Source organism: Opisthocomus hoazin, chromosome 3, assembly GCF_030867145.1.
Source record: "Opisthocomus hoazin isolate bOpiHoa1 chromosome 3, bOpiHoa1.hap1, whole genome shotgun sequence".
NCBI classification, from domain to species: Eukaryota; Metazoa; Chordata; class Aves; order Opisthocomiformes; family Opisthocomidae; genus Opisthocomus; species Opisthocomus hoazin.
The window spans coordinates 75,773,571-75,789,339 of NC_134416.1; the positions used below are offsets into that span (position 1 = coordinate 75,773,571).

A 15,769-nucleotide genomic window follows, 5' to 3' on the forward strand; every position below is an offset into this window, starting at 1 on the left:
GTAAGTGGTAACCAATCATTACTTTGTTAATAAATGTATTTGACTGACTACCTTCTCTGTTTGGCACTGAAAATTAAGGAAAGATTTCTTTCCTTATGTATTTGTGCAGAATATTCAAAATGCTACAGGTGATGCTGTGTAAAGAACGTGCAGATTATTAAACCAGCCTTCAGTCAGTCCAAATAGAAAAAGAGTACTCATAGGTCTGTCAAAAAAAAAACCCAAAAAACTAACCAAAACAGCTGATACAAGAAAACCATTATTATTATTTATGTGTGCTTGTACTGCTGACAAAACAAAAAGGCAGGCTTTCATTGTCATTGGAAACAAAATAATGAAACTTACTGTGTGTTACAATAGCTACAGGAAAGCATTCCAGGGAAATTAGAGATCATTTAAAGAACAGTTAAGGGGAAGGTAAACTCATGATGAAGTAACTCCAGTGTTCTTATGTGATGTTTTTTTCAGGGAGTTTGGTTTGTCAGATATGTTTGTCAGACACTTCGCAAAACATTTAAGGTGACTCTGCATATGAGAACTCCTATCCTTCTCATCTACCTGCAACTGGCAAAAAAATTCTTAGGGTGATACTAGAAAAATATCTTCAGTAGGAAAACCAAAATAGAGCCTGATCCTATTCCTTACAGGCATCCTAAACAGATAGTGAAAAATAGCTGGAGGAAGACCTCATTAAACAATCAAAAAAACAGGTTGAGGGTTTAGTGGAGTTTGTATATTTGTAAAAATGTTCTTCAGCAGAAAGCATACTAGAATAGTTGTGTACTTATTTGGCTGAGGTATATTTATTGCATTTCTTTATGGAAAGGCTGGCAAGGTGGGCAGAAATGATTGAGGTAATTTTTACTTGAAATAAGGACCAAGCTAAATAATTAAAAATACGGTTTTCAAAGGAGAAAGTGGTAAACTACTGGTATCTGTGAAAATCCCAGGTGGCTATGAAACACTCACTTTCATGTTTAAGTACATCATATTTTGCACCCTTTTATTAAATGGAACTTTAACCACGTTCAAACTTAGTGAGAACAGCTCAAACCAGAACAAGTTTTGCGTAGTAAGTGGGAGTCCCGGTTTTGTTGCCAAAGGAAATGCATCCCTGCTCCTGTATCCCTGGGGCACAGTAGGGCACCTGAAGGCTAAGATTACTAAATGCAATGTTGCTGACCTGATTTTGCTGAAGCATAAAAATGTAAAGGTACACCGAAGAATGTAAATATTTTATCACAAGGTCAGGCTTAACATGATTTTTAAAATTAATTATGCCACAGGTAGTGTACCCCAAACCCCCAAGTAATTCCTGTTTCCACTTCAGTTTTATGACCGTTCACTTTTTAGTTCTTTGGATACCTACTAATGCAGTTATTTGTACTAAAGGAGAGTGATAGAAGGTCAGTGAAGATTGTGGAAGGGTGCTAGTGTGTTTTAATCTTTGTTTCCTGGTGGATTTTGGAGTTTTCTATGCAGCTATTTGCCTGATTTTCCTAACTTACAATAGTGCTTGTTATTACCAGTTTTGTGGGGTTTTTTATTAAAAGAAAAACCTTTCTTTTTTGCTAGCTGGTGGCCTTTCTGTTGCTGTTTGTATGATACCTATATTTATTCTCTGCATTGGGAAAGAATGGAACATTTAATAGAAAGACATATTCCAGTAAAGAAAAAAAAAAAGGTTTTTGTTCTGCTACCAGTTTGTTTCCATTTACATAAAGATGATGGCATAGGAAAGACCTGAAATCTGAGTGTGTAGGTCTCCTTATCTAGTCATGTTTGCTAGGATTCATGTCAACTTAAATGGTTTTAAACGGTTTTCTTTCAGCGTTTCAATTTCTAATCATACTTATTAAGAAGAGTTGAATTTCTTAGATGTGAGGGATCAGCTGATTAAAAAGCTATTGTCTGAAGTTTCCATGGATCAGTTCTACGTGAGAGCGGTTTCTTATTACTGCCACTTCTTGGTGGTTTTCAGGCTGCGCTCTCCTCCTGTAATGTCCCTTGTACACAGAAGGGAAACGATCATTGTCTGACAACCTTATGGTTATTTATTTAAAAGGTGGAGCAGTTGTCACTGGCAGGAGGGCTGAGGCAGATGTCTTTCATTGTGCCTGAGGTCCGATGTTTGATATATCTGCTCTTGCTTTTTAACTATGGTCTTCACATGTGGCTGGTGTATGGTTGATCTTCACAGGCTTTGTCTGAGTTTTCCAAAGGGACAGTTGGTGCTGATGTCTGTTATGCCACTGGAGCACTGCTGCTCTGTATTGCCCTTTGCACAGGTCTTGGCATACAGCACTGTGCTTCTGAAATAAAGCTCTGACATGTTACTCTGCACTGTTGTGGCACACCCTGCGTTGTCTGGTGGTGCTAAGTTACAGGGGAATACAAGTGGGTGTGAATACTATGTCTACATAGCATGTGACTAAACTTGATTACGAATACACTTCAGACACTTGAAGAATAAGTTGTTAGTTTATTATCAGTAAATATGCTTTATGACAAATGATCTGTGGATTTTTTGAAATCCTTTTTTAAGGAGAATTTATTAAGTTGCATTTCAAATAATTGCAAAGTCATTAAGTCTGAAGGATACTCTCACACTGAAAAAACAGTCTAATGATAAATCGTACATCTTGGTTTTTACCAGTGTAAAACGGGAATATTGTACAGTCTATAAAATTAAATAAGGGACCTATGCATTGTGTGTATTGCTTTTTTTATTTAAAATGTCACAAAGCTGATTTAGCACCTCTTGTTTTCTATCACTTTGTATAGTAGGTTCCCATTTCCAGAACAGTATTTGAAATGACTATTGGTATGTAGGAAGTCCCATGGGTTTGGTGTTACTTGTGCTAGGCAATGCAGAGGCCTCTTCAGGAGATCATTACTTTGCGTATTGTTTGTCTGGTGTTCCACTATACCACAAATAATTTTTTGAATCTGTAATACTTCAAAACAAAGTACAATGCTGTAATCTCAGGAATGGAGAACCCCAGACTGGGATATTGGCCAGTGCTGTAGCTGAAGGACCTGACTTTCTACACTGCCTCGTAGAATTGGTACCCATCTTCTGAATTTTTAAGGTTGATGAATCTATTAAATACTTTTGTGTAACAGCTGAAAAGGGGACAAGAACAGTTACCCAAGGTCAAGGTCCATGTAGTACAGTGTTATGCTCATGATAATGAGTAGTGGTCAATGCTGAGAGACAATATACATGACAGAAGATCATAGTGGTTTTAAGATGCATTAGTTCTGCAAAGCCTCTTAGTATTTTGGGAGTACTGATAACTATTCCCTTAAGTCTTTTATCTCCATACTTTTTTAAAATGAATACTCTTTGTACTTTGGATTATGCTTTGCTTTTCTTAACATTTTTTCTGATTGTGACTGTATGATTTCTGAAGTACGTGCTGTATTTGAGATGCAGAAATAGCAATTCAGTATAACTCATTTTCTAATTTGTTTCTTTTCCTTGTGATTTTGTAATTGTGTAACTGTGGCTGGGGTTCAAGCTGCTGATTTTTCATTTTTTTTTTTTTTAAATAAAAATATTACAATGACTGACTTTTTTTTCTTATTCTGGAGTGGTAATAGACAACTTGGAGACTACCGTTGTGTATGTATAGTTGGCATTTTTTTTCTGAAAATGTTCCTTTGTTGTTATTAATTCCAAATTTCTCATTCTGTCTTACACAAAGTGACCAGCTGTTGTAAGTGGTCTTAAGCAGCTGTTTACAGTCATCTCTAGACTGAACCTTTTTTAAGGGCTCTTGTGTGAAGCATTATTTCCTCTTACAAAACAGATTAATTTTATCCACGTGATAGCTAGTTCTACTTGTCCAGTAGGTACACCGCACTTGCTTACTCAGTGGTTCAGTGGGTTAGAGTTCATGTTGTCATGCTTACTTGGATACAGGTTCCACTTGTTGAAACACCTTTCTTTCTCCACTTGTGAGGGTTTTGGTCCTTTGATCCTTTTTGGAGTCTCTGTCTGATAACCATTTCCAATATGGTGTCTTTAATCTCTACATCTACGTGGATTTTGCTCATTTCAGTGCTCTTGTTTAGTCTCTCTCTAATAAGTGCCTACACATTTGTGTTGGTTCTTTGAAATTCTTTGAAATCTGCTCTAGTGGATTATTTTCTGATTCCAGAAGCATTTTCATACCTGAGTACTTGGGAGTTCCTGTTGAGAGAGAGTAACTGCTTTAGTTTATGCTATGCAGTGCATCGTCTTTCTTCCATTCTCTGTGCCAGTAAGCGACTTAACATGTCAAAACTGATTGAGCTATACAGATTAGGAAGTATCTTTGCTTTTTGTACCTCAATGTTCATAGAAAGATTAAATTTATCATTAGCCTTTAATACTATATTTCACTCTCATCTCAGCATGTCAGTCATTATTGCTGTCCTAATTTGGAGACCGGTCACATGACACTAACTATATTTTAATAGTGGAATGCAATTTTATACCTTAGGATTTTTACTCCTTGGTAAAAGTTAAATTAGTTATACAACTTGTATGCTAGACTTGTCCCATTGTTTGGTGATTTTCTGTTCCACTGGGAAACTGATCTTCTTATGTAATTATCCTCTTTTAAAACCAGGCAACTCAGTTCACTTTTGTGCTTTATTCATGTCACGTACAATAGTCAACCCTGCAAAAAGTTAAGAATTAAACGTGAAAGTACTCAATTTTTTTTTCTGGTACGTTTCTCAGGTCTTTGATATTAAACCTGTTTTCAAGGACTAGCTTTTTTAGGCATTCCTTTGGACCAAATTGTCCATATTATTGATAACTGATTTCCCATCATATTTAGCCAATGAGCCATTCGTGTATTTGCCTTCTGACATCTGTAGTTACTTGGAATGTCCATATGCAGAAATTAGTGCTGGTGCTGTTACTTTGTATGCAAATTTTGTTGTTATTGTTTACAAGCAGACTGTAGAATTGGAGATCAACTTGCCTTGTGTACCTTGAAGGATATCCCATAGATGGGAAGTAGAAATTGGTCACCCTTTGAGTTATACAAAGCTCTGCCTGTGGCAGTTGGGCCATATTGAGAGATGGTGGTGTTTTGGTACTGTTAGCGTTCAAAAACAACAAAATTGATTTCTAAAACAAGAATCAAACAAGTAATTATCTTGGTCGTGTAGCAGAAAGCTTGGATGTCAAAAAGAACTTCATGCAAGTAAGAACTACAGGGAAATTTAGCTTGGAAGGGGCTTCTTCAAAGTCAGATCAGGTTGCTCAGGGCCTTTCCGGTTCAGTTTTGTATTTCCAGTGCTGAAATTTCTGTTGTCTGTAATTCTTTTGGTTTGCAACTCAAAGAAGAGTCTGACTCTTTCTTACACCCTCCCCTTGGGGTAGTGGAAAACAGAAATGAGATTAGTGCTGCCTTACCCTAGTATATAAGCTGACTGACCAATGGTTTCTTGGATGAAACCACTGAATAAATGAAGCCTCAGTAATTACTGGAAGAGTTGTTGGCATCAGTGGCTTTTTTTTGGTGTCAGATCTTTCCTCTGTAAAGCTTTTTCTTTTTTTTCTTTTTTTTTTTTTTTTCCTTAATGCAGCAATATATCTGGTACTTGAGCTTCTCTTTCTAGGGAAGATACATGAGTACCCATAGAATTCCTGTTGAAATCTACCAGTGCTACATAAATACACTTCTTCCTGGTCTTCGCTTCCTCTATATCTGAATCTTATAAAGATGTGTAATTTTTTTTTAATTTTAATTAGTCCTTTTCTTTGATGCCTTCCTCCACAAAAGTCTGTCTCTGCCAGAAGAAAGAGACAAAAGTATGTATCTGCCACATTGTTCTAACTAAACAAATGCTTTTTGCGAAGTCTGAAGGAAAGATGTCTTGTTTAGGCTTCAGTAAGGCAGAGGCAGTTCATATCCTATGTAAACACATATGATCTCAAGATTTTTACTTGTTTTTCAAGCACTCATAAATTCATACTGTATGGAGAGCTTGTACAACTGCTCAACATGAGACTTCATCTATGGATAATTATTCTGTGGCTACTTGGCTATTGCACTGTTCTTTTACTATGAGTTGTAAATTAAATGTCTTATTGAATATGGCCTTTCAAATGAATGGTCCATCACATTCCTTAAAGCCTGTTGTATTAGAAGTAGAACTCTAAATTACAAGAATCTAATATTCAAATAACTGTTTTGGTTTTTTTTAACTCCTCCTTGGTTCCATTTTCTTTCATTTTACTCTATATTCTTTCCCAGTTATAATGAATTAAAGAGCAACAGGTGGCTAGAAGGGAGAAAGGTACAAAGATGCTTTTTTTTTTTTTCCACTAGCTTTATCCTCATTGAGTCAGTATCTACTGGCTCATGTGATCAGAGCAGGGGCTGTGTCAGGAGAAAATCAGATTAGAAATAGATCTTTAATATTTTCTGCCCCTCTACTCTCTTCTGAAGAAATCCAGTACAGAGGTAGAAACCTCACAGGTTTTTCTTCTTACTGAGGTCTTGATATGCCCTAAGTTTTTTTTTTTTTTTTTTTCCTACTTGGATGATTAAATCCTGCGCAAGATCATTAGTATTCCAAGATGTCTAGTAATCAGCATTTATAGTTTCTCTTCAACTGTGACAGTTGGCTGGGGAGTTGGAGAAGCGAATAGTACTCTAAACTGCTCCCCTTGTTGACATGACCTCAGGTAGCTAGGAGGAAGAGGAAAAAAGACCAGAGCAACCTCCATATTTGGAAGATGAGCAAGAAGACTCTGCCTCATAATGCATGAAGGAACAGCAGTTGCCCACTTTAGAGAAGGTAAAACTACAGTAAAAAATATTTTTACCTAATACAAATAAAGTTGAACTGGACAATTGTGTTGTCTTATTCTTGGCAATCTGGTCTCTTCCCATTCACAAGAATGCAGTTCAAGCTAGCTGCACCAAACCTTAAAAATGTAGACTGTGTTTCGTAGAAAAGATGGGTTGTGTTAATGTCTAGTAAAGGAAAAAGTCTTCAATCAACTACTGTCATCTGTGAAATTGTGTGTTTTATTTTTACAATGTTTTTAACATACCTACTTTGTTCAAAATTTTTATTTTTTTTCTTTTATTGTAATTGCCTTAGCCTGAGTCTTGGCAGAATCACAGAATCACAGAATGTTTGGGGTTGGAAGGGACCTCTGTGGGTCATCTAGTCCAACCCCCCTGCCAAAGCAGGGTCGCCTACAGCAGGCTGCACAGGACCTTGAAGAGACCTTGGCAGAGACTTGGAGTTTTGTTAATATATAGATATTCCTTATAATTATTTCAGTTTATTGTTATACTTTTGGATGTTCTGTCTTGGTTTTGGGTTTTTTGTTTGTTTGGTTTTTTTTCATTTTTTCTTCTTCGGAGATATATTATTTGACAGAAGAGTTCAAATATGTGTTTTGACTCTAATGGTAAATATTTAGTCTTTTGCCAGCCATTTTGCTAGCTAGTTTAAGATTCAGGCTATATTTAAAAAGAAAGGGCTAAGCATTGTAGGAACATCTGCATTCAAAATAAATTACTGTTTATCATTCCATTTTCTTTTTTATTCAAATATTCCCCTTGATGCTGACAATTAGGTGTGCAACTGTATTAGCTTCTGACCACATTTGCCTGGGAATTGTTTTGTATCACAGTGGTTCCATTTTCTAGGCCACAGAGATCATGCTTTTTGAATATGTAAGTGGCAAATATTAGTTACTCCCTGCATTACAGATACTCCATAGTTATTGTAGCTGTAAGTTATTTCTGAAGTCCACAACTTCCCCCCCCAACCCACACCAACCTGAATCACTTGTATCACTCTTTTCTACTTTGCCTTTTCTGGAAAATAATGGTTATAGTATTGTTCCTTAAAGCAGACTCTTTAATTTTGATTGAGTTGAGGGACTTTCTATGCTGAATTGTTTGCAGTCTATACAAGTACTTTGTTTTGTGTTATTTTACAAGTCACAAAACTTCTGGGAAGTTTTAATGCTTTATAGTAACTATTTCATGCTCCTTAGGGAAAAAGCAGATTAGTACAGGTTCCAGTGATTTGCTTAAACATACCACCATTTTTTGGGTTTAACCTCTTCAACTATTTCATAAAAACACAGTTTCCGTTAAATATGGGGTTTGAATTACTTGCTTAAATGAAACTAGGTAAATTTGTGACAAATAAACAAGTACTTTATTTGAAGCGACCTCTCTGCTGCCCCAAACCTTGCATCCATATAACAAGTAAAAGGTTTTGTGTATGTTTTCCAGGATATAAACTTATGCTGACCTAGCTTTTAAAGATAACTTGCATAAACTGAGGCTATAAACCTATGGTCATTTATACTTTCATTTCTTTTCAGATATACTACCAACTGTGGATAAGAATTAGCTTCTATCTAGTATCTACTAATCAGTATCATTTTTGAAGGTATAATGTTTTAGGGAACTTTTTTTGTTCGTTTATTTGGCTGTAAACATGTACTTACTTTTTGGAGCAGTTTGTTAATATTATGTGTAAATCAGCAGTTATTTCTCATGCTATGTTAAGTAACTCATGTTCAGCCAGGCAAGATTAACAACTGAGTTGTTAGGACAGAAACAGTTGGTAGTTTGAACAATTTTTAACTGAGAGTGTGAAGAGTAGATTCTTTCTAAGTGACAGATCTTGTTAAGACTTCTCATATGTTACAGTCAAGTAAATGTATGTCAAATTGATTTAATTTTCCATCTTTTACTGAAGCAATTTGGTTTCCTCCATTGTTGCAGTACTGCACGTCTGTGCTGTGCTGATGTGGCATGTAATGCCTGTCGTCTGGTGTTACAGCTTGTGGTGAAAGAGCAGGGCTATATAGGTAACTAAAGAAAATACTGAGTCATTCAGTGCCTGACATTATTGTTATGGTAAGCCTATTTTGAAAAAAATCTTTCTTCACTGACATCATACAATTCCCTGTGTTCAACGCCGCTTGTCTGTTGGGAAATAATTCATAATTCCTGCATTTCCCTATATGTGTACATGTTTTAATGAGAAGGAATTTCTTCTAAATAATAATCAATTAACTATGAAAACTTTGTGTACGTGTTTCTTGTTTCCTAACAGCACAACTTGGAGACTATAACGCTTCAGTACATCGTTCAGGATATCTGTCAAATTACAGCTTTATACCAGAGCAGAACAAAGATTTTCTTGCCAAAGTAGAATCACTGCATGAGCAACACAGGTAACATTAAATTCTCTCACCTGTTGAGTTTTTGAAGGAAAAAAAAAAGTGTCAAAAGGAAGACTTAAGTTCTTAATAGTTTCACAACAGTGTTTTTTCATATAGCTTCTATTAAATGAAATATTTGTTTTTTTCATGTAGGTGCTAGATTAATATTCAGAGTTTGACTCCAATGTGTTAAAATGTTTAAAGAAATTTCTAGCTGAATAACCAGTAGATCAGTTTGCAGTATACGTTATTAATTGCAACCATCTAGAATGCTTTTATAGATGTTTGAGGTGTTTTTTTGATCAAGGACTACATTTGGGCATTTTTCAAATCCTATGGATTTTTTTGTGTATCTATGGAAAAAAGAAAAACCAAACCCATTGAACACTTCAATTATCATTGTGCTTTCTCTCTACTCTCTTGAGTATAATATAATAGCTACAACAGATTATTCCTATCAGTCCACTGCTAATTACTCTTTCTCACCCTGCTGATTTGTCTCTTGTAAGACTACAGCTTTAGAATTAGTGGTGTTGATCAGATACTCGCAAGCTGTGATGCAAATATGCCAACCTAAGAAATTGTCTATGAGCATCTGAGCAAATCTCTATGGACTTGTTCTCTCTGTCTGTATCTTTATTGCAGCAGTGCTAGATCCCCACTCTCCTAGTTTCTTTGATTTGTATCCTGAAATATCTCCATTGACATCTCCCCTTGATATTCCTTGACCTTCTTTGTCATCTTTCAGTACTCTTCCCTCTGCCTTTTGTTTCTTTACTGCTGGTGGTTGTAGTGAGTAGTTCTGAACTTCGTGTGCTGCCTGGCAGTCCAGAACATGCACACTGCTTTGTCATTTATGGGGTGAAAAAGAGGTAACCACTCAACTCTAACTGCAGCCATTCCCTCTGTGTAGGTACTGATCTGGACGGCTTTCCTAGCAGTTCATGTTTGGGAACACAACAGCTGAGGCCGCTACTCATTCCAAATTAATTTGCAGTTTCCAGTAGGCTCAGAAGTTTTTAGAGAAGGACTTGTAGACAGGCATGAATAAATCTGCTTGTCTTTCGGAAGCAATTGTCTAGGAGACCACTGAGAGAAAATTCTGAAGAGTCTTGAAGTGGTTGGCTTGAACTTGTGTATTTAGTGCTATCATAGCCAGACATGTAAAATGGGTTACGTCCTGCAGGGAAAAGACCAGAAGTTACCATTGGTCCAGACAAAGGTGTGCTGGGGTCTGTTGGAAAGACTCCTTTCTTTTCTGGATCCTTCCAGTGAAGTTGATGCTTTCGTTGAGTGTTTTTGGTAGAGTGAAGCTTTGATGACTGAGAAACTTAACTCTGCTGTATTTGAATTCATGTAGATGGTGATAGTTCAAGCTCTAAATAAAAATACTTGAGTAGACTGGACGGGGGGAAAATGTTTGTTTATTCTTTTAACACATTTTTTGAAACTTAGCTCTTCAGGCCTATTTATTTCGGTGTGCAGGGAGAGGCAGACATATTATTGTATAACCTGGCAGTATTTCTGGCATCCTCTTTTGGCATTCATAGTGAACACTTGCGTATGAGACATGGTTTTGAGTAGATCAGTGTCAGTAATGTATTTGACAAGAATGGCTCTTGTCTTCACCAGGCCTTCTAAGAAGGAAAGACAAAGGGAGAATTTGTCTTCTTACAGTTTGAGGAAAACAGTGTTATTTTGGAAAGAGATTTCAGCTGATCTGGAGAAAATTATATTTGATGTAGACCATATGGGATATCTGTAAATTATTATACATTTTAAAATGGCATTCTTAGACTACAGGTTTGTAAAGCCAGCCCTATAAATGTCTATTTTTTTTCATTCTTTAGTGTCTATCCTTTGGGAAACTCTCACAAAGGGAAACTGAAAGGCTGGAATTGCTAAAACATGGTACAGACTGGAGAAGCCATGGTGTAGCTCATTGCAAGAGGTTGTTTTAGCTAGTTTTTACGTTTTGCGAAATCTGAGAAAGTAGTTCTACAAATGTGTTCATATCCGACACTATTCAGTGGACAGTAAGTAGCTATTCAGAAAGCAACTATTGTCATACTGAACTGGTATAGCTTTAGAAATTTTCCTACTGTGTTCACACTAAATCCATAGGGGGATTTTTCTTTATGCAGTTTGTTCTAGCAAGGTCTTCTTACCATTTTTTGCTTAGTACATAAGTAGCCTGAAGTCTTAGGATGTGGATATTATACAAATTGGTAATGTTTTCATAGTGCTTGCTAGATCTAGCCATCAGTTTGAGGAGAAGGAGGGAGTAGGGAGGTGTACCAACAGCAAGAAGAAAACCCAAGTCTGTTTGCCCTTCAAGACACAAGGCTTGATTGCTCTGGTGCAGATGGTGTATGCAAACTGAGAACCAAAATTTGCAGGTGTATTTCATTGGTATGCAACAGACTTTCCCCATCTTTCTGAATAAAGTTCGTGATCAAAATTTTTAAAATTGAAATAATGTAATCCTGCAAACATATTCAGCATCTTGTTGTATAATAAAATGATTTTTTCTCTACCTTTTGAACATAGTGAAAGAGATAAGGTCTACTAATGTTTTTCAAAATCAAGGTGACAGTATCACTGTAGATGTAAGAAAGATCCAAGTAAGCTGTTTATCTCACGATTGTGACAAACAGCACTTTTTTTCTTTGCTTTTAATTCCAATTTTGTGACATCATCAAGCCACACTGCTGGCAATGGTTTTCCAATTGAAGATAAATTTCAGTTTCGTGGAGCGTGATGTGATGTTTCCTGGAGAGGCTGTTTCAGGGCATAGTATTTTGATTGCCTGGAATTTGAAAGGATGGATATTAATTGGAAGTAACAGATGTCCACCTTTTGCAGTGAAGCCCCTTTTAAAAATGAGTATTACTGTCTTACATGGAGTGCCTTTGTATCTGGAGTTCTTAACGCAATGTTATGTCAACTTTTTACGGGTTGTATTTAAATTGCATTTGATTAACATTATTTTATGTGTGACATTTTGGCAGCTCCCCTGGCAAAGAGCTGTTTTTACCTGCTCTTAATTGCAGATATGATAGGATGATATTGGATGTCTTTTCTAACTTAGATGTGTGTCAATGTTACGTATGTCCCTTGGCCTCTGTTGTTGCAATGACTCTAACATGCTGTAGTGCCCGAGTCGCTGATCTGTGCTGTGAGACCAGGATCACTGTGGGCACAGCGCAGTGTCAGTGGGCTGTGGCAGATTCCAGGTTAGAGCTGCCTCTTGTCTGGCTGGTTCTCAACTGGGCTTGGCCCTGCAGTTTATTGAAAGGTCTACTGTCATTTTCATGCCTAAAGGAATCTTGGTTAGGCCACATTGCATTCCTCTCGGGTGAATAATTAGTAGGCTGCATGGGAGAACCAGCTATGTAGGGACTACTGTTTGATTCTTTGGTTTTTAAAACTAGTAGATGTCATGTAGCCCTTCCATGAAGATATATAATCGGTTTGTTTGAGGTGTGGGGATTTAAGAGTTTTTGTCCCTGGGAAAAAAAGTCTTGGAATCATTGAATCTTTTCTAGAAGACCTAAAAATAGAATCCTTGTAAGCCTTGCAGCACATTTCACATCTGGCAGCAGGAGAAAAAAAGTATTTTTGGACTTACAGATTGTAGATAAACTGAGATGGCTTTTTCTCAGGGAGTTTGATCTTCTTCCTCCCCCTTATTTTTTAGTACATTCCTGCTTCAAATCTTTTTTCTAAATTACTTCCTTCTGAGAGACCATGCAATATAGAATATTTACAGATACAGCTTCTTGTTATAAAGGAAGCTTTTATAGGGGAATCATTTCCTCATCCCTTTAAACAAAACAGATACAGATTATTTTTCTGAAAAGAACAGGTCCAGAAAGGTTAAGGTAACAACACTGCGCATAATTTGCTCGATTTTTGAGAGGAGTTTAGGAGGGCCTTCACCAGTGAAGAACTTGTGGTACTAGTTAATGTAGTTTATTTGGCAGACACTGGGCTGAGGGATTCTTCTGTTTTTTCTGCATTTGGAATAAATATAGTATCATGTCTTGTATTTTTGACTATGGTCCATATATATATTTTTTTTTTCCTCCCTCTTCTAGTGGCCTCAAGCAATCTGAAGCAGAATCCTGCTACATAAATATAGCACGAACACTTGAATTCTATGGAGTGGAATTGCACAGTGGTAGAGTATGTTTACATTGTGATTTTTTCACTTGGGGAAAAAAAATCTTATATGCCAATTCTTATACAAACTTACTACTATTAAGAACAGTAGCATTTAAGAACTGACTTTATCATGTGTTATTTTCATTTAAAAAGTTGGATAATTTTTCAGTAATTTCTGTGTAATATAGGTGCTGGAATTTCAACCACATAAACTAGAGCTCCTTGAAAGAGAAACAATGTATTTTTGAGATAAATTGTTTCAATACTCAATACTGGCAGTATTGAGTTACTTAATAATTTTACTACAGTTCATTAATTTGTCAGCATGAGTGAAAATGAATGCTCTGTTTAGTACTATGATGTAAGTGGCAGGTGTTTTATGAGTTTATTTTCTATGAATTTCTAACACAATGTTAAGAATATAGAGATTTTATTTCTATATTCCCTGGCTCCAGACTAAATCAAAGCAGTATTTAATAACATGGAAGATGACACCTAAAAATGTAATTGAAATCTTTCAGACATGGGGTGTTCATTGATAAGAAACATGTCCTAGTATTTCACTGTCTACTGGGATTCAATTGTTTGATTACACTAACTCTCTGAGGTGAATCCCCCAAATACTTTTTTTTATTGCATTCTAGTGTGCCTGTTACCATTTGTGCGTTTATGTAATAGCAAATTATTTTGGCACAAAGCTTGTAGAATAAAAATATAATGAAATGTAATGCAGATGACTGATTTCCTAAATTAAGATGACTACTGTTTTTTCTAACATTTTTCTGAGATTTGTTAATAATTCTGACACTAAAAACCTTACAGAAATTCATGATTTTTTTTTCATTAATGATGGAAGGGATAGAAAAGGTAATTTTCTCCCTTCAGCATGATGTTTTATTTTGTTTTTTCTTTATGCTACCACAAAGAAGTGTGTGTTGCATTGGATTTCTAAGAGTTCCTAAAGTACTCCTGTATAAAGCCACTGTAATTACATTCATATTCAAGAAACACAATGCTCAAACAGTAGAGGACTTTTTTAAGGATGGGGAAAAGTAGAAAGGAAAGGAAATATTGAAGTGATCAGAATGTGAACTGTCTATGCTCATACCATCTGATACGAGTATCAGGCGAGGCAACTGTTAAAGGTGATCAGATACCTTGGTTCACATGCATTGGTTGTGAGTGAGTAATCTAGCATATGTGAACAAATTTCTTATGTTCTTGTGTCTGCTGACAATGTAAAAGCCTTCCCAATTTCTAATAAGATGATTAGCTTTAAAAGGTAAGCGGGCAACTTATTAAGTCTGACTGTATAGGTTTGTTGTCTGTCCATTGGGTCATCTGTCACATTTCTGCTTATTGAAGAACCCTTTACTGTCACACTTGAGATTTCCCCATATCCATTTAACTTGATCAGTCTATTCCTTTTAACTTCTGTTGTAGCCTAGTATTTTAGTGAGCCAACTTAAATTCCAATACTTTCACCATGAGGCTATTCTCTTAATATTCATGGGATGCTGTTTCTGGAAGTTCTCTGATTTCCAACATCCCTGGTGAGTTGTAGGCCACCAAACTACATGCAGAATGCCAGTAGTGGTCATGCCAGTATCAAGTGGTGAGGATAGTTTAGAGTGGGTTCAGACATTTTCAACTGAAAGAGATTTCATTGAAGTATACTGGGCTGCTCTGTCTCAGCAGAATTACCTACTGGAGATGTCTGCTTAAACAGTGTATATTTTTTTATTCTTCTCCAGTGTATTGTTTCATATTTGATGACCTGGGGCTTATGGGTTGTCAGAATATTAGCCATGAGCCCCTGCTCTGCCTGACACCGAACTGTATGATCTGAATCAAATAGAGTACAGATTTGAGAATCAAATAGAGTACAAATTTGAATCGAAACCTTCTCTATTCCAGGCTGCTAAGGTACAGACTATTTTGCTACTGTTTTAATCCAAATTAGTATTTTTATCACAATTCATTTTTTTTGAAGGATGAAAAAGTTTTAAGTGGTCTGTTTTTTCTAGCACTTGAACATCTAGACAATTAGAAGCTGCTAGGAAAGAAACAGAAAGCAAAATAGAAAATGTCATGCCAAGTTTTAAATCTGTGTTTTGATACAATTTGAATGTTGAGCTTTGTTCTTCCTGTCCCTTCCTTATCTCAAAGTGAGTAATGGAATAAGAAAAGTGCAGAGGAGGGTAACAATCATGAATGTTTTAAAGAAAAACCTTCTTTAGCAGTGAGCAGCATGGAGAATGTGAATAACAAACTTTTTTTTTTTTTTTTTTTTTTGCTTTGGTAGTAAAAGATTTAAGGAGCTTCCGTCTCCCTAGAAAGAGACAAGCTTAAGCAAAAGGAACTTCTTCCATACGTCTGCAGTTGAACTGT

General features: G+C 36.2%; 1 protein-coding gene across 6 annotated transcripts in view; it reads left to right on the forward strand.

Moving 5' to 3' along the window:
* PTPN3 (protein tyrosine phosphatase non-receptor type 3) overlaps positions 1–15,769 on the forward strand; it is a 130,675-nt gene that overhangs the window by 46,147 nt on the left and 68,759 nt on the right. For 5 of the 6 annotated variants that reach the window (XM_075416701.1, XM_075416703.1, XM_075416702.1 and 2 more), the window contains 2 exons: positions 9,103–9,223; positions 13,312–13,399. In XM_075416701.1, coding sequence (XP_075272816.1) covers positions 9,103–9,223; positions 13,312–13,399 — 209 coding nt within the window. Of the gene's footprint in view, positions 1–6,715; positions 6,808–9,102; positions 9,224–13,311; positions 13,400–15,769 lie in introns of those variants that run through there. The other variant, XM_075416705.1, reaches the window with a different exon arrangement.